The sequence below is a fragment of the Eumetopias jubatus genome, unplaced genomic scaffold (assembly GCF_037043125.1).
Source record: "Eumetopias jubatus isolate StellerSeaLion01/CBP00866 unplaced genomic scaffold, mEumJub1_p1.0 scaffold_2, whole genome shotgun sequence".
Taxonomy (NCBI): Eukaryota; Metazoa; Chordata; class Mammalia; order Carnivora; family Otariidae; genus Eumetopias; species Eumetopias jubatus.
Window position 1 is genome coordinate 150,285,116 of NW_028274808.1, and position 21,885 is coordinate 150,307,000.

The 21,885-nt window shown below is 32.9% G+C and overlaps 1 protein-coding gene across 8 annotated transcripts in view; it reads left to right on the forward strand.

The window, feature by feature from the left end:
• The window catches only part of EPHA5 (EPH receptor A5), a 343,376-nt gene that overhangs the window by 279,530 nt on the left and 41,961 nt on the right, over nt 1-21,885 (forward strand). For 4 of the 8 annotated variants that reach the window (XM_028100661.1, XM_028100663.1, XM_088020824.1 and 1 more), the window contains one exon: nt 12,493-12,558. The exons of the other annotated variants lie outside the window; for them this stretch is intronic. In XM_028100661.1, coding sequence (XP_027956462.1) covers nt 12,493-12,558 — 66 coding nt within the window. The remainder of the gene's footprint in view (nt 1-12,492; nt 12,559-21,885) is intronic. 8 annotated transcript variants of the gene reach the window in all.

Sequence of the window (21,885 nt, forward strand, 5' to 3'; positions counted from 1 at the left end):
AATGCCTAACCTTTCCCATATGCTTTCTCTTTGGTTTTATTTGTTTCTTTTCTTTTCTTATTATTGTTATGAGGGAGAGAAGTTGCTATTTCTATCTTTAATGTCCTCAGAATGTATTTGTATAATTCAAAGTAAGGATCAATGAATATGAATATTTTTAAGATTGTTGAGACATATTGACAAATGGCCCTCCTAAATCAATGTACCAATTACCATTCCTTCCAACAGTGTGTGACATTTCCTGATGGTACACAAACTAGTCGGTCTGCTAATTTAGTAGGAAAAAATAGTTCTGTATTTTTAATTGCATTTCTTTTTTATTTTTGAAATCTAAAATGTTTATCGATATATATGCAGTAACTATAGTCATTAAGTTTTTTATTACCTGTTTCATAACGTATATATAAAGGCTCTTTACCTATTTAGACTAGTGGGATCCTAGTTCTTCATATAGTGAAGATATATCATTATAAGTGTCAAGATTTGTTTACTTTTTAGTAATGTTTGTTTTGCATGAGATACAATTGTTAATTTTATCTTTTGGGGAATCTAAATTGATATCTTCTACAGATGTATTTAAGTACCAGCCCTGTTTGTCACCCTCTCCCAAAACTGTTTTAGGTCTCCACCTGCAGCATATACTAAATAAGTGTGTATATAGATGTTCTATTATCTACACTGCTCTGGGCTATCAAAGGTATTCTTCTAATCTGTCTAATTTGGACCAGCCTAACTTGGTCAGGCTAATTTCTGCTAGGAAATCACATATGGTCATAATTAGAAATATTTTATGTAAGTGCTCTTGTGGGTATACACATCTATATACAATTATATGTTTAAAAAACATTGTAACCATAATTAACCATTATAATGTTATATATGTATATAACATATTAAAATAGTTAAAATTTATCACCATTATATCCAATTTTAAAACTTATGACAATTACTGTTACATATGATCTTAATATTACTGACCAATACTAATAGAAAACAAAATACACTTAAACAGAATTTGAATGGTTTGATGTGAAAATGAACATTTAGTTTCCTTTTAAATCAATCTTATAATTAATCCTATTCTCATATGTTTATCACAAAATGAACTTACTTCTTGTGTTTTGATAATTTCAGTATACTTCCACAATTACTTTAATTATTTGAGTATGAAATAGTTAAATGGAAACATTAGTCCTTCTGACTTCTCTGCCTTATAAGTTCAATGCTGATATATGTGATTCAAATCTGAAAAAATATTCAACGGCCATAATGATTAAAAATAAAAATAAATAAATCAGAACTTACATATTGGCTTATTCTTTGATTAATCTCCTCTCCTCTTTTTTGACCCACTCATTTTTAATTGATATTTTAATTGATATTATTTTAATTGATATTATTCTTTCATTAAGACAAATGGCTGCTTAAAACAAATGTTACTATCAGAGCTATGCTTAAAATATTTTTTTAAGCTGGAAAAATTAGCATCACTTTTCCGCAACTTTATCTGTCCTTACTTTTTCCTCTCTACTTCTCTCAAAGTAAATTAAAGCTTAAAATAGCACAGGTTAGTCCTGAGAGTCACACACTCTTCTCAAAGAAGCTTTAAAGAGAGACCTGTTTCAGCAGTGAAATGACTGGGAGGGAAAAGCTCAGTATTAACTTTAAGCATCTACAAATGGAGGTAATTGATGTTTGCTCAGTGAAAGAGTCATCCTGTAGAAGAAAGCAACACATGATTCAGTATTTTGTATGTCAACACTATTATTGTGCCAGAACAGAACTAAGATGCCAGTTGATTGCAAAGATGAATCTATGTAATTTTCCTTTATTGAACTAGTAAAGATTATCTCTTCTGTGGAAATAAACAAAAAACACCCAATTGGGAACAAGCAAAGGCTATTTATTAAGACATTGCTATAGCAAGGGAATCAGCCACCATCACTTGGCATCTGGCAGAAACCCAAAGGCAGGCAGTGGGGTGTAAAACCTTTATAATGAAAAGAAGGGAAGGCTTTAGTTTCACCCTGATTGGAAGTTATTGGCATGGGGTAGCTGGAGGTGGGCTAACTGGAAGTAGAGCATCCTGTGGGATTGGTTAGGGGAGCATGTTTGATTTCTTGTAGTTGGTCCTAAGTTCGATGATTGGACAGAAATTAGGGAAGCTGGTGTTTATTGATAAAGTCCTGACCAATTGACCACTTGGGTGGTGAGCTTATGCTTTGGCTTTCTATCTAGACTGATGCCTGCAACTTTGGTATCAGAGTTCTATTTTTCTATTTGGTCTACCCATTGTCCATTTGTATAGTCAGTCCCTCATTTATACATTCACTGAAGACTAGTACAGGTTTTAAGTTTAGTGTTCAACCATAAAAAAAAAAAAATTTAAAAAGAGGAAAACTTTAAGGAGTGTAACCATGAATATACTGGGAATTTCTTTTATTAAGTGATCAGATAAATAACTATTTCAAGGGCACCTGTGTGGCTTAGTTGGTTAAGTCTTGGTTTTAGCTCAAGTCATGATCTCATGAGTCATGAGATCAAGGCCTGTGTTGGGCTCTATACTGAGTGCAGAGTCTACTTGAGTTTCTCTAATCCTCTCCCTCTGTCCACTCCTCTGTTTACTCTCTCTTTCTCTCTCTCGCTCTCAAAATAAATAAATAAATAAATAAATAAATAAATAAATAAATAAATAAATAAAAATAAATCTATTTCAAATCAGTATCACTTTGAATTTTATTGGTCTATGGAAAAAACCATGTGATTTGAAAGTTAAAAGATAGACATTGTTTAAAAAGAATTTTGTTTTATCAGATAACTTAAGAACCAATATGTCTTTAAAATGCCAGAGAAGTGGGAGAAAAAAAAAGAGGGAGAAGTGAGATTGAGATAAAGGTGAAAAAAATTACATTTGTAGTTGTTCTCAATAGCAAACTTTTCCTTTTACCTACCTATTTGCCAGTTTTTGAGGTCACATACCAGTTTGTAGTCTGTCCTGCTTATATAATGCCTACAATGTTCTATTTCCTATTTGCTATTTGAGGAGGAAGTTCAGTTTTTAGAAGATTATAACTGAACTGAAGGAGAGTTCATCCATCAGATGCACAGCAAGCCAATAAAAACTGACACCAAGCTTTTGAAGTGAAGAAAGATAGGTGATTTATTTGTGTGGTACCAACCAGGAGAATAGGGAGCTAGCGCTCAAAAGTCCGGAGCTCCCTGATGACTTGCAAGTAAGGATTTTAGGGGCAAAATTTGGGGCAGGTGTTTTCTGAAAAGGTGGACATCACTGACAGGAGGCCCAGGACGTCATACTAGCATGTGTTCTGGTGCCACTTCCTCTGGTCTCTGGGGGTCTTTTCCATTTCAAAAGACTTGAAATCTAAAACAAATATATTTATTCCTTATGTTAGAGATTTCATATCTTTAGGTAGTGCTGATTAACTACTTGTCCTACAGCTCTCTATGAATAATAAGCAAGGATTCCTATCCCTTGAGCCTCGGCCTACATGTTCCTTGGCCATTTGAGCCATGCCTGGGGGTGATATGACCTCTAATGTACATTTTTCCCATCTGAGCTGACAAGATGGATATTGGCTTCAAAATATAAATGCTTGCTAAGAGTATGTAGACCAAATAGAGTAAAAAGGCATTAGTGTTCTATTGACCATATCAAAATTATAGCTTACATATATTTATGTATATATTATGTTTATACATATTTTCATGTATATGTAAATACATATGACATATATAAATGTAGACATATAAGTGTATAATAATATAGTAGTGACATTTAGTTCTTTAAATTTGAATAATATAAAAACGTTTAAGCAATGTATGAAAAGGTGAAACAATGTGATTTTCCTGTTCAAAATATCGCACTGGAGCCGCTTTTTGAAAAAATGTTTGATGTATCATGTAACCTCTTTGGGCTATGGCTCACTAAAGCAGATTTTTCTGATCTTTGTGACCTGTAGGTTTTGCTTTTTTTTTTTTTTAAGATTTTATTTTTTTTTTATTTATCAGAGAGAGAGAGAGCGCAAGCGCGAATGGGGGTCAGAGGCAGGGGGGGAAGCAGGATCCCTGCTGAGCAGGGAGCCCGATGCTGGGCTTGGTCCAAGAACCTGGGATCATAACCTGAGCCGAAGGCAGATGCTTAACCAACTGAGCCACCCAGGAGTCCCTAGGGTTTGCTTTTTTCATGGGATTTGAGTCTTTGACGTGCTTCCTACTTTCATAGCATGGACATTATAATAGTGAGATGTCATTTCAATGTAACACAATTAGTATTGTGTTTTTAACAATTGGTACAAGAATAGAATAGAGGGTATGATTATCTTTTCTTTAATGAGTACAGAAATATTTTTCAGAAATGGTAAATTTAAGCCAGACCGGGAGAATGAAGAGGTATTTCATCAGTTCATTGAGAGTGTGTGACAAGGAAGGCATATAGGATGAATGCACACAGCATGTCTGGTGTCCTCTGACTCTCTAGATGTCCATAAGGCCTTCCACAGCCTCTGCCTGGGACCCTCCCCAGCCTCACCTCCAATCCTTTCTGCTATTTTTGGCATAAGCTTTCTTATCTACAAACATTATATATGTATATATAAAGATAATATATATAATATATAAAAGTATATAACTAAATGTATAGGTGGTTCTGCTTTACTCCAGCTCAGTAACAGTTCAAAGAAAATCTTTTATGTCAAAATATCCACTTCTTGAAAGCTCTTCTGACAAAGCTGTGGCAAAACTGAGCTTGGCTTTCATCTAACTTTATGTAAGTCTGTGGTCCAGTAACTACAGGGCAAAGTAGAGATGCTGAATACAGATAATTTTATAGTTTTGTTATTTTGGTTGAGACATGACTTCTGGTTAATCTAAGTAGCTAGTACTGAAAATACAGAAGTTCAAGAGTCTGTTATTGAACATTCAACTTGCCATTAAAAGAAACCTGTAAAGATCAATGTTAGAAAGAAAGAAAAACAAAAAAACGAAAGAACTTTTGGTTTAAAAAGATAGAGAATAGGATGAAATTTACAGTTGCTTAACAAACCAGTCTTAATTGTAGATAATATAAATCAGCATTGTAAACAAATTGCAGATTTAAAGTACTTAACCGGGGAAGAAATTGTTTTTAAGCACCTCTAGGCACTTCAGAAGTTTCTATTAACATGCAGACTATTAATATGCTAATTACAAATCTTTCCCTTTGTATTCATTAAGCAAATTCCCCTAAGACTATTATAAAACACATCATTCAATCCAACAAGTATTTATTGAGTACCTATTAGATCCGTGGTTGTCAATCTGGAGGGAATTCAGAAATAATGATACCTGGATCCCACAGCCAAGTTATTTTGATTTAATTGTTCTAAGGTGAGGCCTGGGAATTGTCTTTTGGTTTTTGTTTGTTTGCTTAAATACCACCTGTTGCTCTAATCTGTAGCTAGTTTTAGAATCATTGCATAATGTGAGTAGAAAGTTGTTTTTATATAATTTCTTATTCTGAGAGCACAGCACATAGATTCTTAGTAAATATTTGCTAGTAAGGAGGATGTTTGTGTCTACTACTGCAGCCAAAAGTTTACAAAAGTTGATTAATATTTGGTGAAATTCAATTTGAGTGCCTAAATATATACTGGAATAAGCAGACTGAATCTAACATGTTCAATGACATTTACTAGCTGCATCAATGCCTTTAACTGTGGGATTCATGGAAGAAGAACCTGTTTTATCATGATCTTTGGCCCATTAAAATGATTAAAAGAAATACAGTGAATCTTCATTAAAGTATAGCTTAGGAAATAGATCAGTTGAAATGTTGTCTAAAGATAATTTATCTCAACCTTTCTTTCTACTTTCTTGTAGTGTGTGATATTCTGAGGTTCTAATGGTTGTTTCCAAAGTAAGAAATAAGGAGAGTTCCTAATTCCAAAGATAAAGTCAGTTTTTTGGTTTGTTTGCTTTTGTGACTTCATCCTTAAGGCAAAGGGATGACTGCACATGGCATGCTTAGATTTGTAGAGTTTGGGATTTTGTTTTTATTTTAGAAATCGTTGAAATGTGTATGATTTATTACCTTGGTCACTTATATGATTTGATCTCTATTTTATACATGCATTAGTAGGTATATACATTCATAGCATGCATATACATGCAATAATAGAGTTGGGGCCATTAAGGAATTTTATGGCATCTATCCTTTAATACTTTCAAACAAAATTTGGTATATTTTGCTACAATCAAGTCTAGAGCCATTATAAGCATTTTAAGTGTTGTTTGTAATTTATTGTGAATTAATTTATCAGATTTTTTTTTAACCTGGTAACAAGCTATTGAGGAGGAAGAAAGAAAGGTCTATTGCAGAGTTCTCATGACATCTTAAGTTTTCAATAGAGGGGAGGGGGACGTGGCTGGAGGGGGTGGGAGGGAGGGAAAGGAAAAGGAAGATGTGGAAAGAATTGTAACTGGAGTTGGCCCCACAGGTTAAGGACTCAGTCCCACAAGACTACCCTCTACTTGAGACAGCAATCACAAGTAGTCAGTCCTCAGGTTGCACACAGCTTCTGTCCAGGGGTTCTCGTGACCTGCCTCCTTGAGTTTGATCATTTGCTAGAATAGGTCACAAAACTCTGGGAAACACTTACTTACATTTACCAGTTTATTATATAATAAAGGATATAATAAAGGGTACAGATGAATAGCCAGTTGAAGAGATAGATAGGGCAAGGTCTGAAAAGGTCCCAATTGCAAGAGCTTCTAGCGCATGGAGTTGAGTTGCATCACCCTTCTGGAACATGGATGTGTTCACTAAACTGGAAGCTCTCTGGACTCTCGACTCTTGGGATTTTTAGAGAGGCTTCATCATGTAGGCGTGATTGAACATTAACTCTATTTCTAGCCCTTCACCTCTCTTGGGAGAATGAGGGGTATGACTGAAAATTCTACTCATAACCTATGTGTTTCTGGTGACCAGCCTCCTCCAGGAGACCACCAGGAATCACCTCATTAGTACAAAAGACATTCTTATCACCCAGGAAATTCCAGAAGCTTTGGGTCAAGAACCAAGGTGAAAGATCAAGTATTAGAACAAGAGATGCTCCTAGTGCTATTTATCACTTAAGAAATTACAAGAGTTTTAGGAGCTCTGTGCCAGGAACTGGGGTCAAAGAGTAAGTGTTGGAACAAAGATTCTCCTAGCACCCATATATATAAGCATTTTAGGAGTTCTGTGTCAGGACCTGGGAAGAAGTTACCATATATATACATATATATATATATATATATATATATATATGTATGTATGTGTGTGTGTGTGTGTGTGTATATTTCTCATTATTTCACAGCAAGATATGAGAGTGACAGGCTTGGAATGTGATTAGGTAAGACTGAGATCCACTGATGTTTCAAAACCCATCCACCAGGGACTTGTGCTTAGGTATGACCATTGTTGGTAAAGCATCTTAGGGGGTAATAAAGAGGCACATATAGGAGGCACCTATAATTGTTGGTGAGGGATAAGAAGCCCTGTAGTGAGAACACAGAACTAGAAAAGAAGCTTGAAAAATTACTGCATATAATGATATCTTATTCTAATTTGTCTAGACTGTGACTTGGAAATAGTGATCGAATTGCACATATAAATCCCAACATGTATGGTAGATGTAGTATTCCCCTCAGAGTTACTCAAAGACACAATCAAAAAATAAAATAAAAAGTTCTTTATAACCACTTTGTATTACCTTCTCTTCAGGGTGGAATAATTTTATGCCTTTGTGCCAGAAGCATGGGGACTAAAGAGTAGAGTTTGGGAGCCACGTATACATTATAATTATGCTTTTTATCCCTTGCTCAGTATTTGCAAAAGATTTTTGCAGAAATAACCACAAAAAATTGAAATCAGGGAAAATTAAAATTGCCCCATAATGCTAATTAATGTAACACTCCAACAATAGCTCTTAAAAAAAAACACTTTTGTCATCATGTTATTTCTTTTGCACACTGATTAATATATATATAACTCATTGATTTTCATTGCATCACAGACTCCACAAATGTATTTTGTTTACTTCAAAATATTTATTCATTATTTAGTTCTTTTAGTATGGCCGACTTCATGCATATTTTCTGTACCTCCCTCTTTGCCCTAAGACCAGATTATTATAATAATATCAGTTTTAAAACTTCTAAAGTGCTCACTGTGAGCCTGGGACAGTGCAAAGAGCTTCACGTGTATTATGAAACTCATTCTTCGAAACTGCATTATGTGGAATAGTTTCTATTATTATCTCATTCACATCAATGACTGGTTTACCCAAATGATCCATATAGTAATGGCTGCATCCAGGACTGCTCCTAGTTTGACTATAAACCCCATGATCTTAATTCTTTGGCTTCACAGTGGTGTCAAAAGGTGAGGACTTTTTTATTGCTCTTTAATAGATTTTATAGGATTGTGTTCTAAAGACTTGGTGCAACTTTTCAGTGGCCTAAGAGCCATTGTGTTTTCTCTCATACTGAGTACCATCAGTTGTTGTTATCGTTGTTTTATTTAAAAGGGGTAAACTGCAGAGCCTTTTTTTCTTCCCCTTTTTAATATTTTTTTTACCAATAAACTGAAAATATTTGTTACCTAATTAAAGTACGCATTTGTGAACTTACTCTTCCTGCTTTTCTCTCATTTATCTATTTGGATCTTAGTGTTTTTCTTATCTGCTTGTATGATCTCTTGTTTAAGAATTTAAATCATTTATCCATAGCCTGTAGTCTTGGTTCTCTGATCTAGTATCTTTGAGAATTTCTTCCCTAGAGTTATAATCACCTTACTTTGGTAGGAGGGAGGTTATCTTACTTACATTGACACACTTCATGCGTATATTGATCAACTCTGTGTTAAGTCCTGGCTAAAGTAATTTTATTTGAATCTTTTTTGGTCTGGAAATCTTCTGTTATCATATTTTAATCTTCTGAAGGACAAATCGAAATATCTTGTTAAAACAAAGACCCACAGTTTTTTTTTTTATTATAAGCCTGGAAGAGCTAAACTACTTTAAACTTAGCTAATAATGATCTTGTGATAGCTGCATGAAGTTACTTGCAGGCTTCCAGGTGCTACAGACTGAAGAGGATGCAGATGTGGCCTGTGTGGAGCCATCGCTCACAGAAATTAGATGGGCTGCTATTTCTAGCACATTTTGGTTTCTATTTCTAAATTATCTCTGAGACTTGTAAGCATTTTCAACCTGTACTTCAAGTATTTATTGATTAAGGAAAGAGCATGTATACCATCTGGTGCTGAGGTGTTACTGTGACAGCATCCTCAGAGTTTATTTTAAAAGATTTATTTGGAGGGTTACTCTTACACTTTTGATAGTCCTAGTAAAGGAACTTCAGTTTTAATCTTCTTAATAATGCATAGAATGCTGGGATCACTACTAAATCCTTAGAAAAAATATTTTATGGAATTGATTCTTCAAAAAATTACATTGACCCTTCTGTACTTATGTGAGTCAGTCTGAATATAATCAGCTATTTAGTTATGTTATAAATGGAAATACTTGGTGTGATAATATTATCTGGATCATGAAAAAAACAATTCCTCTGAGATAATAAGAATCTAGTCCATCACTTTGATTATGATATTACTAAGACTAAGCTACCACTTTTCTCCCAAAATGTATGATATGCCAGATCCTGATCTAAGTGAATATATATATTCTCTCACTTCATTTTCACAAAACTGTAGAGATAGGATCTGTTATTATTCCTATTTTATAGCTGTCAAGTGAAATACAAAGAGGTTAACTAATTTACCCAAGCTAATTTATTTGTGCTATCTTAAAACAAGTCAGACACTATCAGTGCAAAATCTAAAGCAATGACTCATAAGAAAATAGAAGTACAAGTGTTTGATTTTACATGATTTTGTATTTTTGATTAAAGTTTATTAAAACTTTAAATTAAAATTCTAGTGATAAGTAAGGTAGTAAGGTGATTTAAGTTCTTCCAGACTAAAATTTGTGGATTGAGTGTTACAGTGAATAGCATGTGTATGTGTGTGTGTGTGTGTGTGTGTGTGTGTGTACTAACTTGTAAGACAAAAACCTTATTATAAATTTTCAAATTAGGACGACTGAAACAATATTATTTTTAGGATCATTAGTGTGGTTTTTGTCTCAGGACACTGGCTGAGTATTAAATCCTGTTAGGTAATGGCAAGCCACAGTGAAGTTACCATCTTCCTAAACACAGCTCTACATGAGTTTATAAATTGTGTATAGTTTACAACTAGAAGTATGTTTGTACTTTATTAGGAGATCTCATCATCCTTTTTTTTGAATCATCAAAAAGTAATCAGATACTTTTGTCAACAATTATTATTTATTAATTATTTATTGAGTTGGAACTGTGCTGTTTGAAATTAACACATATATGCAAACTTTCCACATTAATAACTATCAGCAAATGAGATAATTGTGCCATAGTTAATACCAATCATAGTAAAACGCTGACTACTTACGGATGCCATTCATTTCCTTTAAACTGTGAAGAAAAAGAAAAGATCAAAGAACATTCTCATCTTAGGGAACTAATAGTCTTAAGAAAAGAGGAAGGCAAACGTTCTTTAAGGGCAGATAGTAAATGTTTTAGGGCCCTACATTGTCTGTCATAACTACTCAACTGTGTCATAACAGTACTAAACAAGCCACACACAAGTAATGAGTTTGGCTATGTTCCAGCAATACCCTATTTACAAAATAAGTGGTAGGCTAGATTTGGTCCAAGGGCTGTAGTTGGGCAACCCCTAATCTGAGTGCTGATACAAACAAAAACAGGAAAATTTATTTATATAAGAGATCAGTACGTGTTTAAGACATTAAGGAAATAAATATAATTATAAAGAAATATAGTAAGATCTGCCAAAGTATTTCACACGTTTTAACTACTCTTTAAGTATTTTAATATTTTGATATACCTACATTATCTCTACAGTGCAATAATTTTAAGGCATATTTTTTTTAAGATTTTATTTATTTATTTGAGAGAGAGAGAGAGAGAGTGTGTGAGAGGAGCACAAGCAGCAGGGGAAACAGGCAGAGGGAGGGAGAGGCAGGCTCCCTGGACGGTGAGGCTTGATCCCAGGACCCTGGGATCATGACCTGAGCCGAAGGCAGACGCTCAACTGACTGAGCCACCCAGGCACTCCTTAAAAATAGATTATAATAAATAGTCAAATAGGAAATAAATGTCACAGTGGCCGTTTATATTTACTAGGATTCCACTTTAGTGACAGCCAAATTCCCAGATAATTAGTAGTCCTAAAAATTAAAACATCATCAGTTAAAAAAAAAAAAAAAATATATATATATATATATACACACACACATATATTGAATATTCCCTACTTTTCCTTTGAAAAAGACCCTTTGGAATTTTTGGAATTTGAGTTAGAAATAGTTGTCTACCTTTGTTAGCATTTCCAAATTTGTGTTATGTTTATATTAAACTTCCCTCTCTTTATTTGTTATAAAATAGAGTAGATACATTTCAAATAATTACAGTTCAAAATAGACAGATTTTAGACAACACCCTAGGCCTGCTGGTTTATGTATCATTGCTGAGCTCATTTTGCAGTTCTCTTGAAATCACTAGAAACACTATTCATAAAATATACTAGCAAGTGAATGCATTGAAGCACTAAATAACTTCTATGTTATATTCTGCCATCAGTTTATGTGGTTTCTAATGATAAAGTGCGTTTTAGTAAGCAATTTACTTGGTATTTTCTGGATTTTTTATGAATATGTGGAAAATTTGAAAGAATCTTAAATGTTGTAATATCCAGAAAAGTGCATGTATTATATATAGCTTGCTTTTTAAATATAATAGCTCTATAAATATATATTTGGAGATGCATTTTTTAAGTCTGAATATGTAAATTTAAATTGGTAGTTTTCCATAGGTGATTGGAGAAGTCATGTAAGCATAACATTTTCAATAGGTTGTGATAAATAATGCCACTGGCACTGGCATACGAAATCAGTGGGTCAAATTAGCAGGACATTGTTCTCCCTCCTAATTTGTAGGCTCTATGCAAACATGTATTTAAAGGACAATTTAGCACGTCTTCTGAATATAAATTTTGCAGGAATTTCTGAGGAAAGATATATTTAAATGGGCTTACATCTTTATTTGTATGTCTATATTAATTGCATAATCAAATGCATTGGCTCATTATATTTCCTACTGAATAAGCATTTTAAGTAAAATAAAGATAACTATTTAATATAGTTCTGTATTTCTTAAGTCCATAAAATGCTTTTTAATTTGAAAGGCATTGTGGAAGAAATTTAATTGTAATGCATTTAGGGATTTTGCTTTTGAAAAGCAAAACAGACACCTGTCTAAATTCATAGTGTCTTTATGCTATATTGAGGGAGTGGGATGTCTTCCTTATCTTGGGCTCTCTTGTTTGCTTTTCAGTTGCTGCGAGTGTGGCTGTGGAAGGGCTTCTTCCCTGTGCGCTGTTGCCCATCCAAGCCTAATATGGTTAGTGTTCCCCTCCCGCTTTCACTCCTATGTAATGTCCCACCTATATGTATTATCGTCAGCATTCCTTTTTTATTTTTCTCCATTTGTGTACATTTTAACAGTTAGTGCACCAGTTGTGCCTAAAAGAAGAGGAGATTGAAACTGATTTCCAAAGGGGAATCTGAACAAGTTATTGGATAACAGATAATTTCAAATAAAATATACACATAGCATATCATCCTTGTGTCAAGCATTCATACTTCTCTTCCAGAGGTTTTACTGTGGTCCTGATTTAAACCAGAAGTTGTAAGATTGGAGCATCTGTTTTACATTTAACATGTTGCTGTGTTTGTTGTTCCATTAAGATTAAAATCATATCATATATGGAAGTGGAATGCTAATTCTTGCTGAAATCCTGCTTCAAGGTGAAATCACCATTTCGCTCTCCCAGAACCATGGAATGACCATAACTTAACTGGGATCTTCTATTTTTTTGTAATCATTGTGTATACATGTGGCATTGGAGAATAGAACCACATGTAATTTTAAATGGTTTATTTAATATTTTAAGTTTGGATTACAGTCCAGATGTTAGATATTAGAAGTGATATTTCTTACTTGATACTAGTGAAGTAAAAAATATGCACATTTTGGGGATCAGTGTCCAAATGTGATAGTCTTAATTACTTAGAAATGCAAATCCTAAATATATATCTGGGTTATAGTTATAAAGCTATAGGCTAGGAGGAAAGACCAGAGACCTCTATCCACAGATTTAGAGGGACTCCTATACAATAATGAGCTATCTTGTAAAAAGTGAAATAATCTAGATAATTTCTGCCCAGATGAAAGAGTCTAAATCCCTGCACAATTGTATTGAGCTGTGATCTGTAGTCAAAATTTGCCAGGGAGAGAGATTCTGAAATGCATTTTAGAGAAGTATAGGGTTTCCTTGGGGTAATTTAAATTGTAACTTGCATTCTCTAGGTATAAATTAATTTTTGTTGATTAAGAAAACTGCTGTGAATATGTGCACACGCATGTGTGCATGTGAGAAATGGTGGAATGGATACCAGTGATCTTCTAAGAATGAGAGAAAGTAACAAGCAGATTGATAAAACTCAGAGATTTTTTTTCAGTCTTTTGAAATTTTTTTTCTTGAAAAAAGTTTTGAAGTTAATATGGAAGCACAGATCTGTTTCACACGATTTAACTTACTCTGAAAATTCTTTTATGAGCATGGGGCTTTGGTGACAAACCAAAAAATCCTGAAATCTGGCAATGGCTAAAGTATAACATAAATAGCTTTACATTGTGATTTTTTTTAAACTCTCTACGAAAAGCTAAAAACAAACAAACAAAAATAGTTGCTGAACTGTTCACGCTACTTGAGTCTTAAGTATAGTTGTTATAAGATATACAACATCACTGATGTAGAATAAGCAGAATTTACATCTTGGCTAAAAAGATCGACATCCAGGCCTACCTTGAAGTAAATCTCAAATATAACCTTAACGAGAGTATAAAAATTTATGAAGACATGACTTAGAAAGTATTGGCAAAAACAAACTTTAGCTAGATTTTAAATGCTTGATTTTAAAAATAGTTATCTTTTATATGAAAATAATGAATCATGGAACACTACATCAAAAACTAATGAGGTACTGTATGGTAACTAACATAACATAATAAAAAATAAATAAATAAAATAAAATAAAAACAGTATCTTTTTCCACTGTACAGTTGGCTCCAGGGAGTTAATGAAATAAATAAAAGAGGAAAAGTGGAAAGGCAGAATTCTTCCTTCACAAAGAACACATCAGAACACCTGATAACAGAAATGTTTTTCTAAAATTTTTATTCAAATAACATTAGTAATTGTGGAGGTAGTGAGTGTATTTGTGTGTGTGTGTGTGTGCACATGTGCACACACACACACACACACAGAATGAATGAATGAATGAATGAATGAATGAATGAATGAATGAATTAACCACAAATGTGGTTAGATGCCTAATAAAATGCTAACAGTTTTTGTGGAAAAATTTATGGAAGATCCAGAATTTCTTTAATGCATTCTTAGTAAAACAAAACAAAATAAAGCAGAAGAAAGAAAATTTAATTGATTTTACATAAATTAACTGTAAGAGAGTTATCTAAAATTATTACTGGGAAAGAATGGAAGCTTAAGATGTTTTTATTGTTATGTTTTCTGAAATTCTGTCTCGGAATGGAATGTCAAGTCACTATGAGGTTTCAGTTAAAAATACTATCTGTTTAGATTAAAGCATTGATTGAAAACAACGTTTTATAGTGGAAATGAAGGGCTGAGAAGAATAATTTTCCTAGTACAGTACTGAACTAGTTTTCCTAGTTCTAATTTCCTAGTTCTAATGAACTAATTTTCCTAGTTCAGTACTGAACTACTGAAAATACTGAAATACTGAGAAATCTTGACCTGAAATCTTGTCATCTAATTTCGTGCATATTCATATCAGTATGAGTCAATTACCACATAAATATTTTCCAATGGAACATTCTATCATCAGCATTTGTGAACAGACATATTTACAATTCTAGAGCAAAGGTTGTTAGACATTTTGAGATTTTGAAATTTCATTATTTTTCATTTCTAGAAAGACCATTCATGTATGGTTTGCTTTGACCTTAATGTAATGCAATGCATTACATTACAATGCAATTAAAATTGCCCACTGTAAATATACTGGCTTTTAAAAGTACCTTGACATACCTTGTGGAAGTCTCAGGGTCTGAAAAGCACAATTTTGAAACCACTGATTGAGATCTTTGATCCTGCAGTTCAACTATATTAAAGCTTCTTCAATTCTCCAGAGTTGTGAGTTTTGCTGTGTCATGTCTCTCACCAGAAAACCATGCACCATTCTTTCTCAAGTGTATGGTGTACCATTTATAAGGTGACATTGGTAATTAGATGTTGCCACCTTTGATCTCAAATTATTTTTCATTACTCTAGTTGCCCACTTTGTGTGGAATCTGTACAGTTATATATAATGTTAATATTTCAAATATTCTTTCTTCTTTGACTTCAGTCTATCCAATAATAGAAAATATTTCTGCAATATTTATGAATGAAACCTAGAGGCCTAGATTTTAGGTACCCAAGTTTGCCTGCATTTTTAGCAGAGGTATTTTTTATTGGCAATCTTTGACTTTATGCCACCATAACTGTCTTGAGATTCTAATTATTATATCGTTTCTCAAAAGAAATCTACTTTTACAAATATCCAGTGTTTAATGGATTGTTTTTTAATGTAAATAAAACATTAATGTGTGTAATTTCTAAAAACATTTATCTCTTAATATTCACTTGTGTTTATGCTTACAAAAACCAAAATATGTTTATAGCATAATATTTGTTATAAGTCCATCTGAAAGATCCCATCAGCCCCAAATACCTTTTTCTTGTATTTCTTAAATTCAAACATATGGCAGACTATTTTCTTCATTCATTAATTTTCATGGTTTTCAAGTGTTTTCTTATCACTTGCTACTTTTTCTGCAGTGTTCAAGTGGCAAAGGAAATGGAATTTTATATTCTGAAAACAGAGGTATTAAAGGTTCATTTACCTATCCTGTGACTTTTAGGAAATCAACCTTACTTTTTAGAGATTTTTAAAAATATTATTCATCAGAGATATGAGGGAAAAACTCTAGCTTCTGTCATAATGCAGAGGTTAAAGCCAAAACCAAAACAACTTTCTCTGACCAAAAAGATCACAAATTATACTGAAACATTATCTTGGGCCGCCTGGGTGGCTCAGGCAATTAAGCATCTGATTCTTGATCTCAGCTCGGGTCTTGATCTTAGGTCTTGATTTCAGGGTCCTGAGTTTAAGCTCCATGTTGGGCTCCATTCTGGGTGTGGAACCTACTTAAAAATCAAAAACAAAAACAAAAAAACAATTATCTTAATGTTTCAATGAACTATTTTTCTTTTTCTATATTAGGTGAACGTTTCTTAAAATTTGAAGTGAGCAAATTTTTATTTCCACATACATACAACAGAGATTATTTCATTATCTTCACATTTCTGCCAGGGAGGTATGTGGAAGTACTGTTCCATTTTATAGAGTTAAGAGAGAGACATAAAATATAAAATTATCCCTTATAATTCTAGACCCCCATTTAAAGTGCTCATAGTAGGCAGATGTACAATATACAGAGAATATATTAAATTCCAATTGAAGGCTTGTTATGTAAAATACAACAATGAACTGCTCCCAAATCCCTTTTTATAATACTTGTGGAACCTCAAGTAGGAGATATTATAGAAGATATTAAGTGGATCTACTCTAATGGAGAAATCCAATAGTCATATTCACAAAATAGTTTAAAAATTAATAGGATATTACCTACTCTTGCATTAGAACAAAATTTATTGAAAACAAGGAGATGGTCTTCACATGTCATACTTTATGAAATGTATTTTTATATCAAAATTCTAAGTCAATGAAAATTTAACTCAATGTTGAAAAGTCTACAATTCATCTTTGAGTATTTGAAAGTGTTTAAGTCTTCCTATTGCTAATTCTAAAATGATCTGAAGAGTTCATTAATGAAAAACTTACCAATTCGTATGTACTATACTATTTTGGAAGCTGTTATTTCAAAGGTAGTTTTTTTTTTTCTTTGTCTTTTAGAATATGGACATTAAAAATGGTACGTAAGACATAAAATAAGAAATAAGTTAGTGTCTCATATTGCCTTTAATCATAGAGTGGTTAGTATCCTGACAGAATGTGAGGTGGGAACTTTGCAAGCTATGCCTTCATTTTGTGTGGTATAATCACTCCATTCCCATATCCCAAGGAAAGGGTGATTTTCAACATGAATACATTTCTCTTGAGAAGTATGCTTGAGAATTTTCAGTAAACAATAATAGATCATTTTTTTGTAGAACTTAAACCTATCTATGAGGAACTCAAAAATCACAGTGCCCTAGAATATGAATGAGGAATATATGAATGAGAATCAAGGTCCTGCAAACAATACAGCCTAAATATCCATAATCTCATTTCACTACATTTTTCACTCACATTGTTATTGAAGAATATCATACCATAAAACAAAACTTAATCTATTTCCAGTATTCATTAGATATATTAATAAGCTGGTGTTCATATGCTTCTTTATTTTATGAGGCTGAATTAGCTGAGCTTTCATTAAAACTACTTTTGTTTAATTGGAGAGAATCCTGAAGTGAAAAAGTCAAACTATTTCCTCAGATGCTGTAACTTATTCTTTTTAAGATGCTAGCAATAAAATTCTTAAACAAATTATGCAGTGGTTGAGGTCATTATTATGTAAGAATATGAGAGTGTGCACATTTGGAGAAGTGTGGTTTTAAAGAGGTTTAAATTACACGATTTTATTTTCCATAAGTAAAACGTAATCGACTCTGCTGCTATTTGTTGGCTTTTGAATATTATTTTTGCTTTAAAATATAGGTAAGGGATTTCTTAATCAATCTGGAAAATAGATAGGCAACATAGAAGTTTCTATTTCTGACCTAGGGACTGCATGTGTTCACTCTTACAAAGAAATCGAAATGCAGAACTATTTCTTCTCCCATCATTGCACCCCTCCTTATATAGAATTCAGTGGGGGAAAAAAAAGTTGTTTTTTTTTTTTTTCCAGTGTTTTTCTGTAGGCTAGAGAATTGGGAAACTCTGATTCTCTGGAAGCTGTAATTGAACAAGGATTTACAGTCTCCTTTGGCTATTGCTTTCACTCATCTTTCCTCATTGGCCATAAGGGTGCCATTTAGTAAATTACTAATTTTATGCATTGCTTGGTCCTCTGCAGGGCTTGACATTCATACTCTAATTTATTATCAGATTCTTAATTTACATCCAAGAATTAAATTACTCATTGGCACATCCATCCATACATAAAGATAATTGTTTACTCTTTCATTATTATGGAAATTTCAAATATCCAAATTTAGATGTTATGGTTGAGGCTAAGTTTTTAAGATCAGAATTAGTATCATCAAGGATGTGTTACTCAAATTCTTAGGACAAGTATGGGAGAAAATAGACTGGTTTCTAAATAACCTATTAAAGTCATTATTATATTTACATGTTAAGTGTCTCTCTAGGACTTTTTAATAAATATTAATTAATGAATATGAATTACACCTACATTTAATATGATTTCTCATGCCCACCTCTACTACTAAACACTAAGAAAGCATTGTTTTCTAGGAGAACATAAGTATAAATGACAAGAAGATGATTCCCCTAATTATAAACACTCCAGATATTTTTAGTACAATGATATCAAAGCTCATTAAAATTGTGATATGGAGCAAAATGAAGAAACTGTTTCTTTTCCATTCAGAAAAAAATAAAATTGGTTCCAGAAGGTAGGAGACATAATTTACGTACAGAATGGCGTATTTATTGACTGTTTGTCTGATGGGTTAAAATTATGCATCTGGAACAGGTACAGAAGAGGATACTGAATGAACAGGCATCCTGCAATGCTTTGTTAGCGAGGCTGAACCACTGCTCGAGGGCCAGGCGTGGTCAGCTGCACTTTTACCTGCTGTATCTTGTTGAGGCTTGTTTTAATGATGCTTTGGGGGCTTCCAGAACTCAATTTTATATGTTAATGTGACACGCAGCCGTATATGTTATAGAGCTCCAGAGATGGCTAATAGTCAAAAATATCTCCTTTCTATTGCCTTCGTGACTCTCACCTTAGGTATTAAAATGTTAACCAGTCCTCATCAAGGTATTCCCAGATGACTTTTTAGATGAGATCCAAAGTTTTATTTCCATTTTCATATGAGGAATTTGCATGCAATTTAAAAATCCATGAGGCTTATTTAATAATAAAGACTATTTAAAGATACAAGTTTGAAAGCTTGTTTTTTTTTCTTTTGAAGGTAGGAGAGCTGAAGGTAGAATGGATGTTTGTTTTCTAAAGTAAACTGCAAGAGCGTGTATACTTTTCAGGTCTCTTTAGAATTCTTCTAACAAAGGTTTTTTGTTGGTATTATTTAAAGAACATAAATCTCAGGATGATTTCACACAATTGTAGTTAGAATATTGATTTTAAAAAGTATCAATAGCTTCTCTCTAGAGACACATGCATTAAAGATTGAAAGGATAATATAATATCTAGAAAAATTATGAACAGTGCATTAAAATAACTTAAATGTCAGACCAAAGATAATTTCAGTATGATTTTATGTATTTGTTTTTTTCTCTCCATTTCACCGCAGTGATTTGATTCAAGATGTTTTAAAGACTCTTGGATGGCAAATGCCGCTAAGTGTTATGAATAAAATTTGAAAAGCCACCAAATCCCCATTGTGTATTTTTCCTCACCCAAGAATAACATACCTATTCAGTATATTATTTCAAATTTACTCAAATTTCACTTAGCTGTCTTTTATTAATAAACTGCCAGTTCATTAACATGATAAAACAAAGTTAATTGCATTTTTCTTTCAAAAATGACACAAAGATAGGGTGTGTTATCTACTTTGTATAACATATAGGTAATTATACACTAGGAAAGGATATAGAATAAAATAGGTTTCATTTATATATCAAAATATACATATATTTAAGAAATATCATAGAATATTGTAAACAAGGAACAGTCATCATTTGTATGTGTTGATTGGACACTTCATTTACATCATATAGTAGTTTTAAACCAACTTTGTAATGAAAATATTTTGTCAATCTGTCATTTTGGCTGTATTTTCTTTATGCCGAAATAAATGGAAATTTTGTTTTTAATAAACTTAATTTTGTTATGAGACCTTATGAATAGTAAATTCACTTCCTTAGAATTTCACTAAAAATAATTTAAATATTTTCATCTGAGTCAGTTGTTTTAATGTTTTATCATGTACCTCATCAACTTAGTATTCATCAACTCTCCAAATACTTGTCATTGTGTGGACGCAATCAAAATATCATTCACTCATTCATTTATTCATTCATCTATGTGACAAATATTTTTGGTGCCAACTCTGAGACAGGCACTAGGTCACTGCAGAAATTTATAGCTAAATGCTAGTTGCTGCCATTTATGAAACTGACAAACAGTAAGAGATCCAGAAGACATACAAAATGATTATGTTGCATTAAAATGGGAATCACAATGTGAGAGGAGTACAGAAAACTACTAGGTTCAGATGGGGAAAGATTGCATGAAGTTGGGGTATTGGGAAAAAAAAAAAACATGAAGAAGGCAAAAATTGAACCAGACTTTGTTAACTGAAAATTGTTAGGAAGACTATCCTAGGTGTGGGAACCAGTATGTACAAATGTGTGGAAGCATGGAGAAATATCTTGAGGACCTGATGATCATCCAGTGTCCGTGAAGATAACAGAGATAGTGTAGGAAATATGCATTAGGGCTATGTTTAGAAATCTTTATCTTATTATCTTATTGAAGACTTTGCAGGAGTCTGTACACAGTAAAAGAGTACCTTATTTACAGTAATTTGGTGACAGCCATGTCTAGTAGAGTTTAGGAAAACAGTTACAGAATGCAGAAACATCAGTTCAGAGGCACTTATAGCAATCCAAATGAAAAATAACAAAGCCTTAATTGAAGAAGCAGTAGAGCTAATGAAAAAGAAGAGATGAATTTTAAGACTTTTATGTTATACAATGCTTGGGATTTGGCAACTAATTTGTTGTGAAGTACACAAGACAAAGGCTTTGAACACAAAGGGGCCAAGTCCTTGCCAGGGTTATTAACAGGAAAAGAAGTCAACAGATCAAGACTGAAAGTAAAGAGAAATATACTGCTTGGTTTTTCACATCTATTTTGTTTGTATGCCAGTGGAATATCCCTATAAAATAAATCTATGAGGAACAAGAGTATAACTCTCAAAAGAATTAAACCAGAATGGAGGTATTAATTAAATTGATGGAAATGAATGGATTGACAGTAGAGAACCAGAGAAGTTCACATAAATGAAGAGAGGAGCAAGAAGCATCACAAAAGGAGTAGTTAGGGATTTCAGTCCATCATGAATAATTAAAAACTAAGATAAAGTCATGAGGTGACTATGTCATTAGTGAACCTCCAAGGACAGATTTTTTTCAGTAACAAGAGCAGATTGCAAGGACTTTGAAATTAGTAAGTAGTTAAGTAAAACAGGAGAGAATAAGTTTTGGGGAGTGGTGCTGAACTGAGAAGGGTTGCAGGTTGTGGTAAATTTGGTAGTGATCTAAGTGCATTGAGTGGAGAAAGATCCCAAAACCAGAGGGGGAAAAAAAAAAAAGATGATAGAGTAAGATACTGAAAGGAGGACACTATTGAATCAGA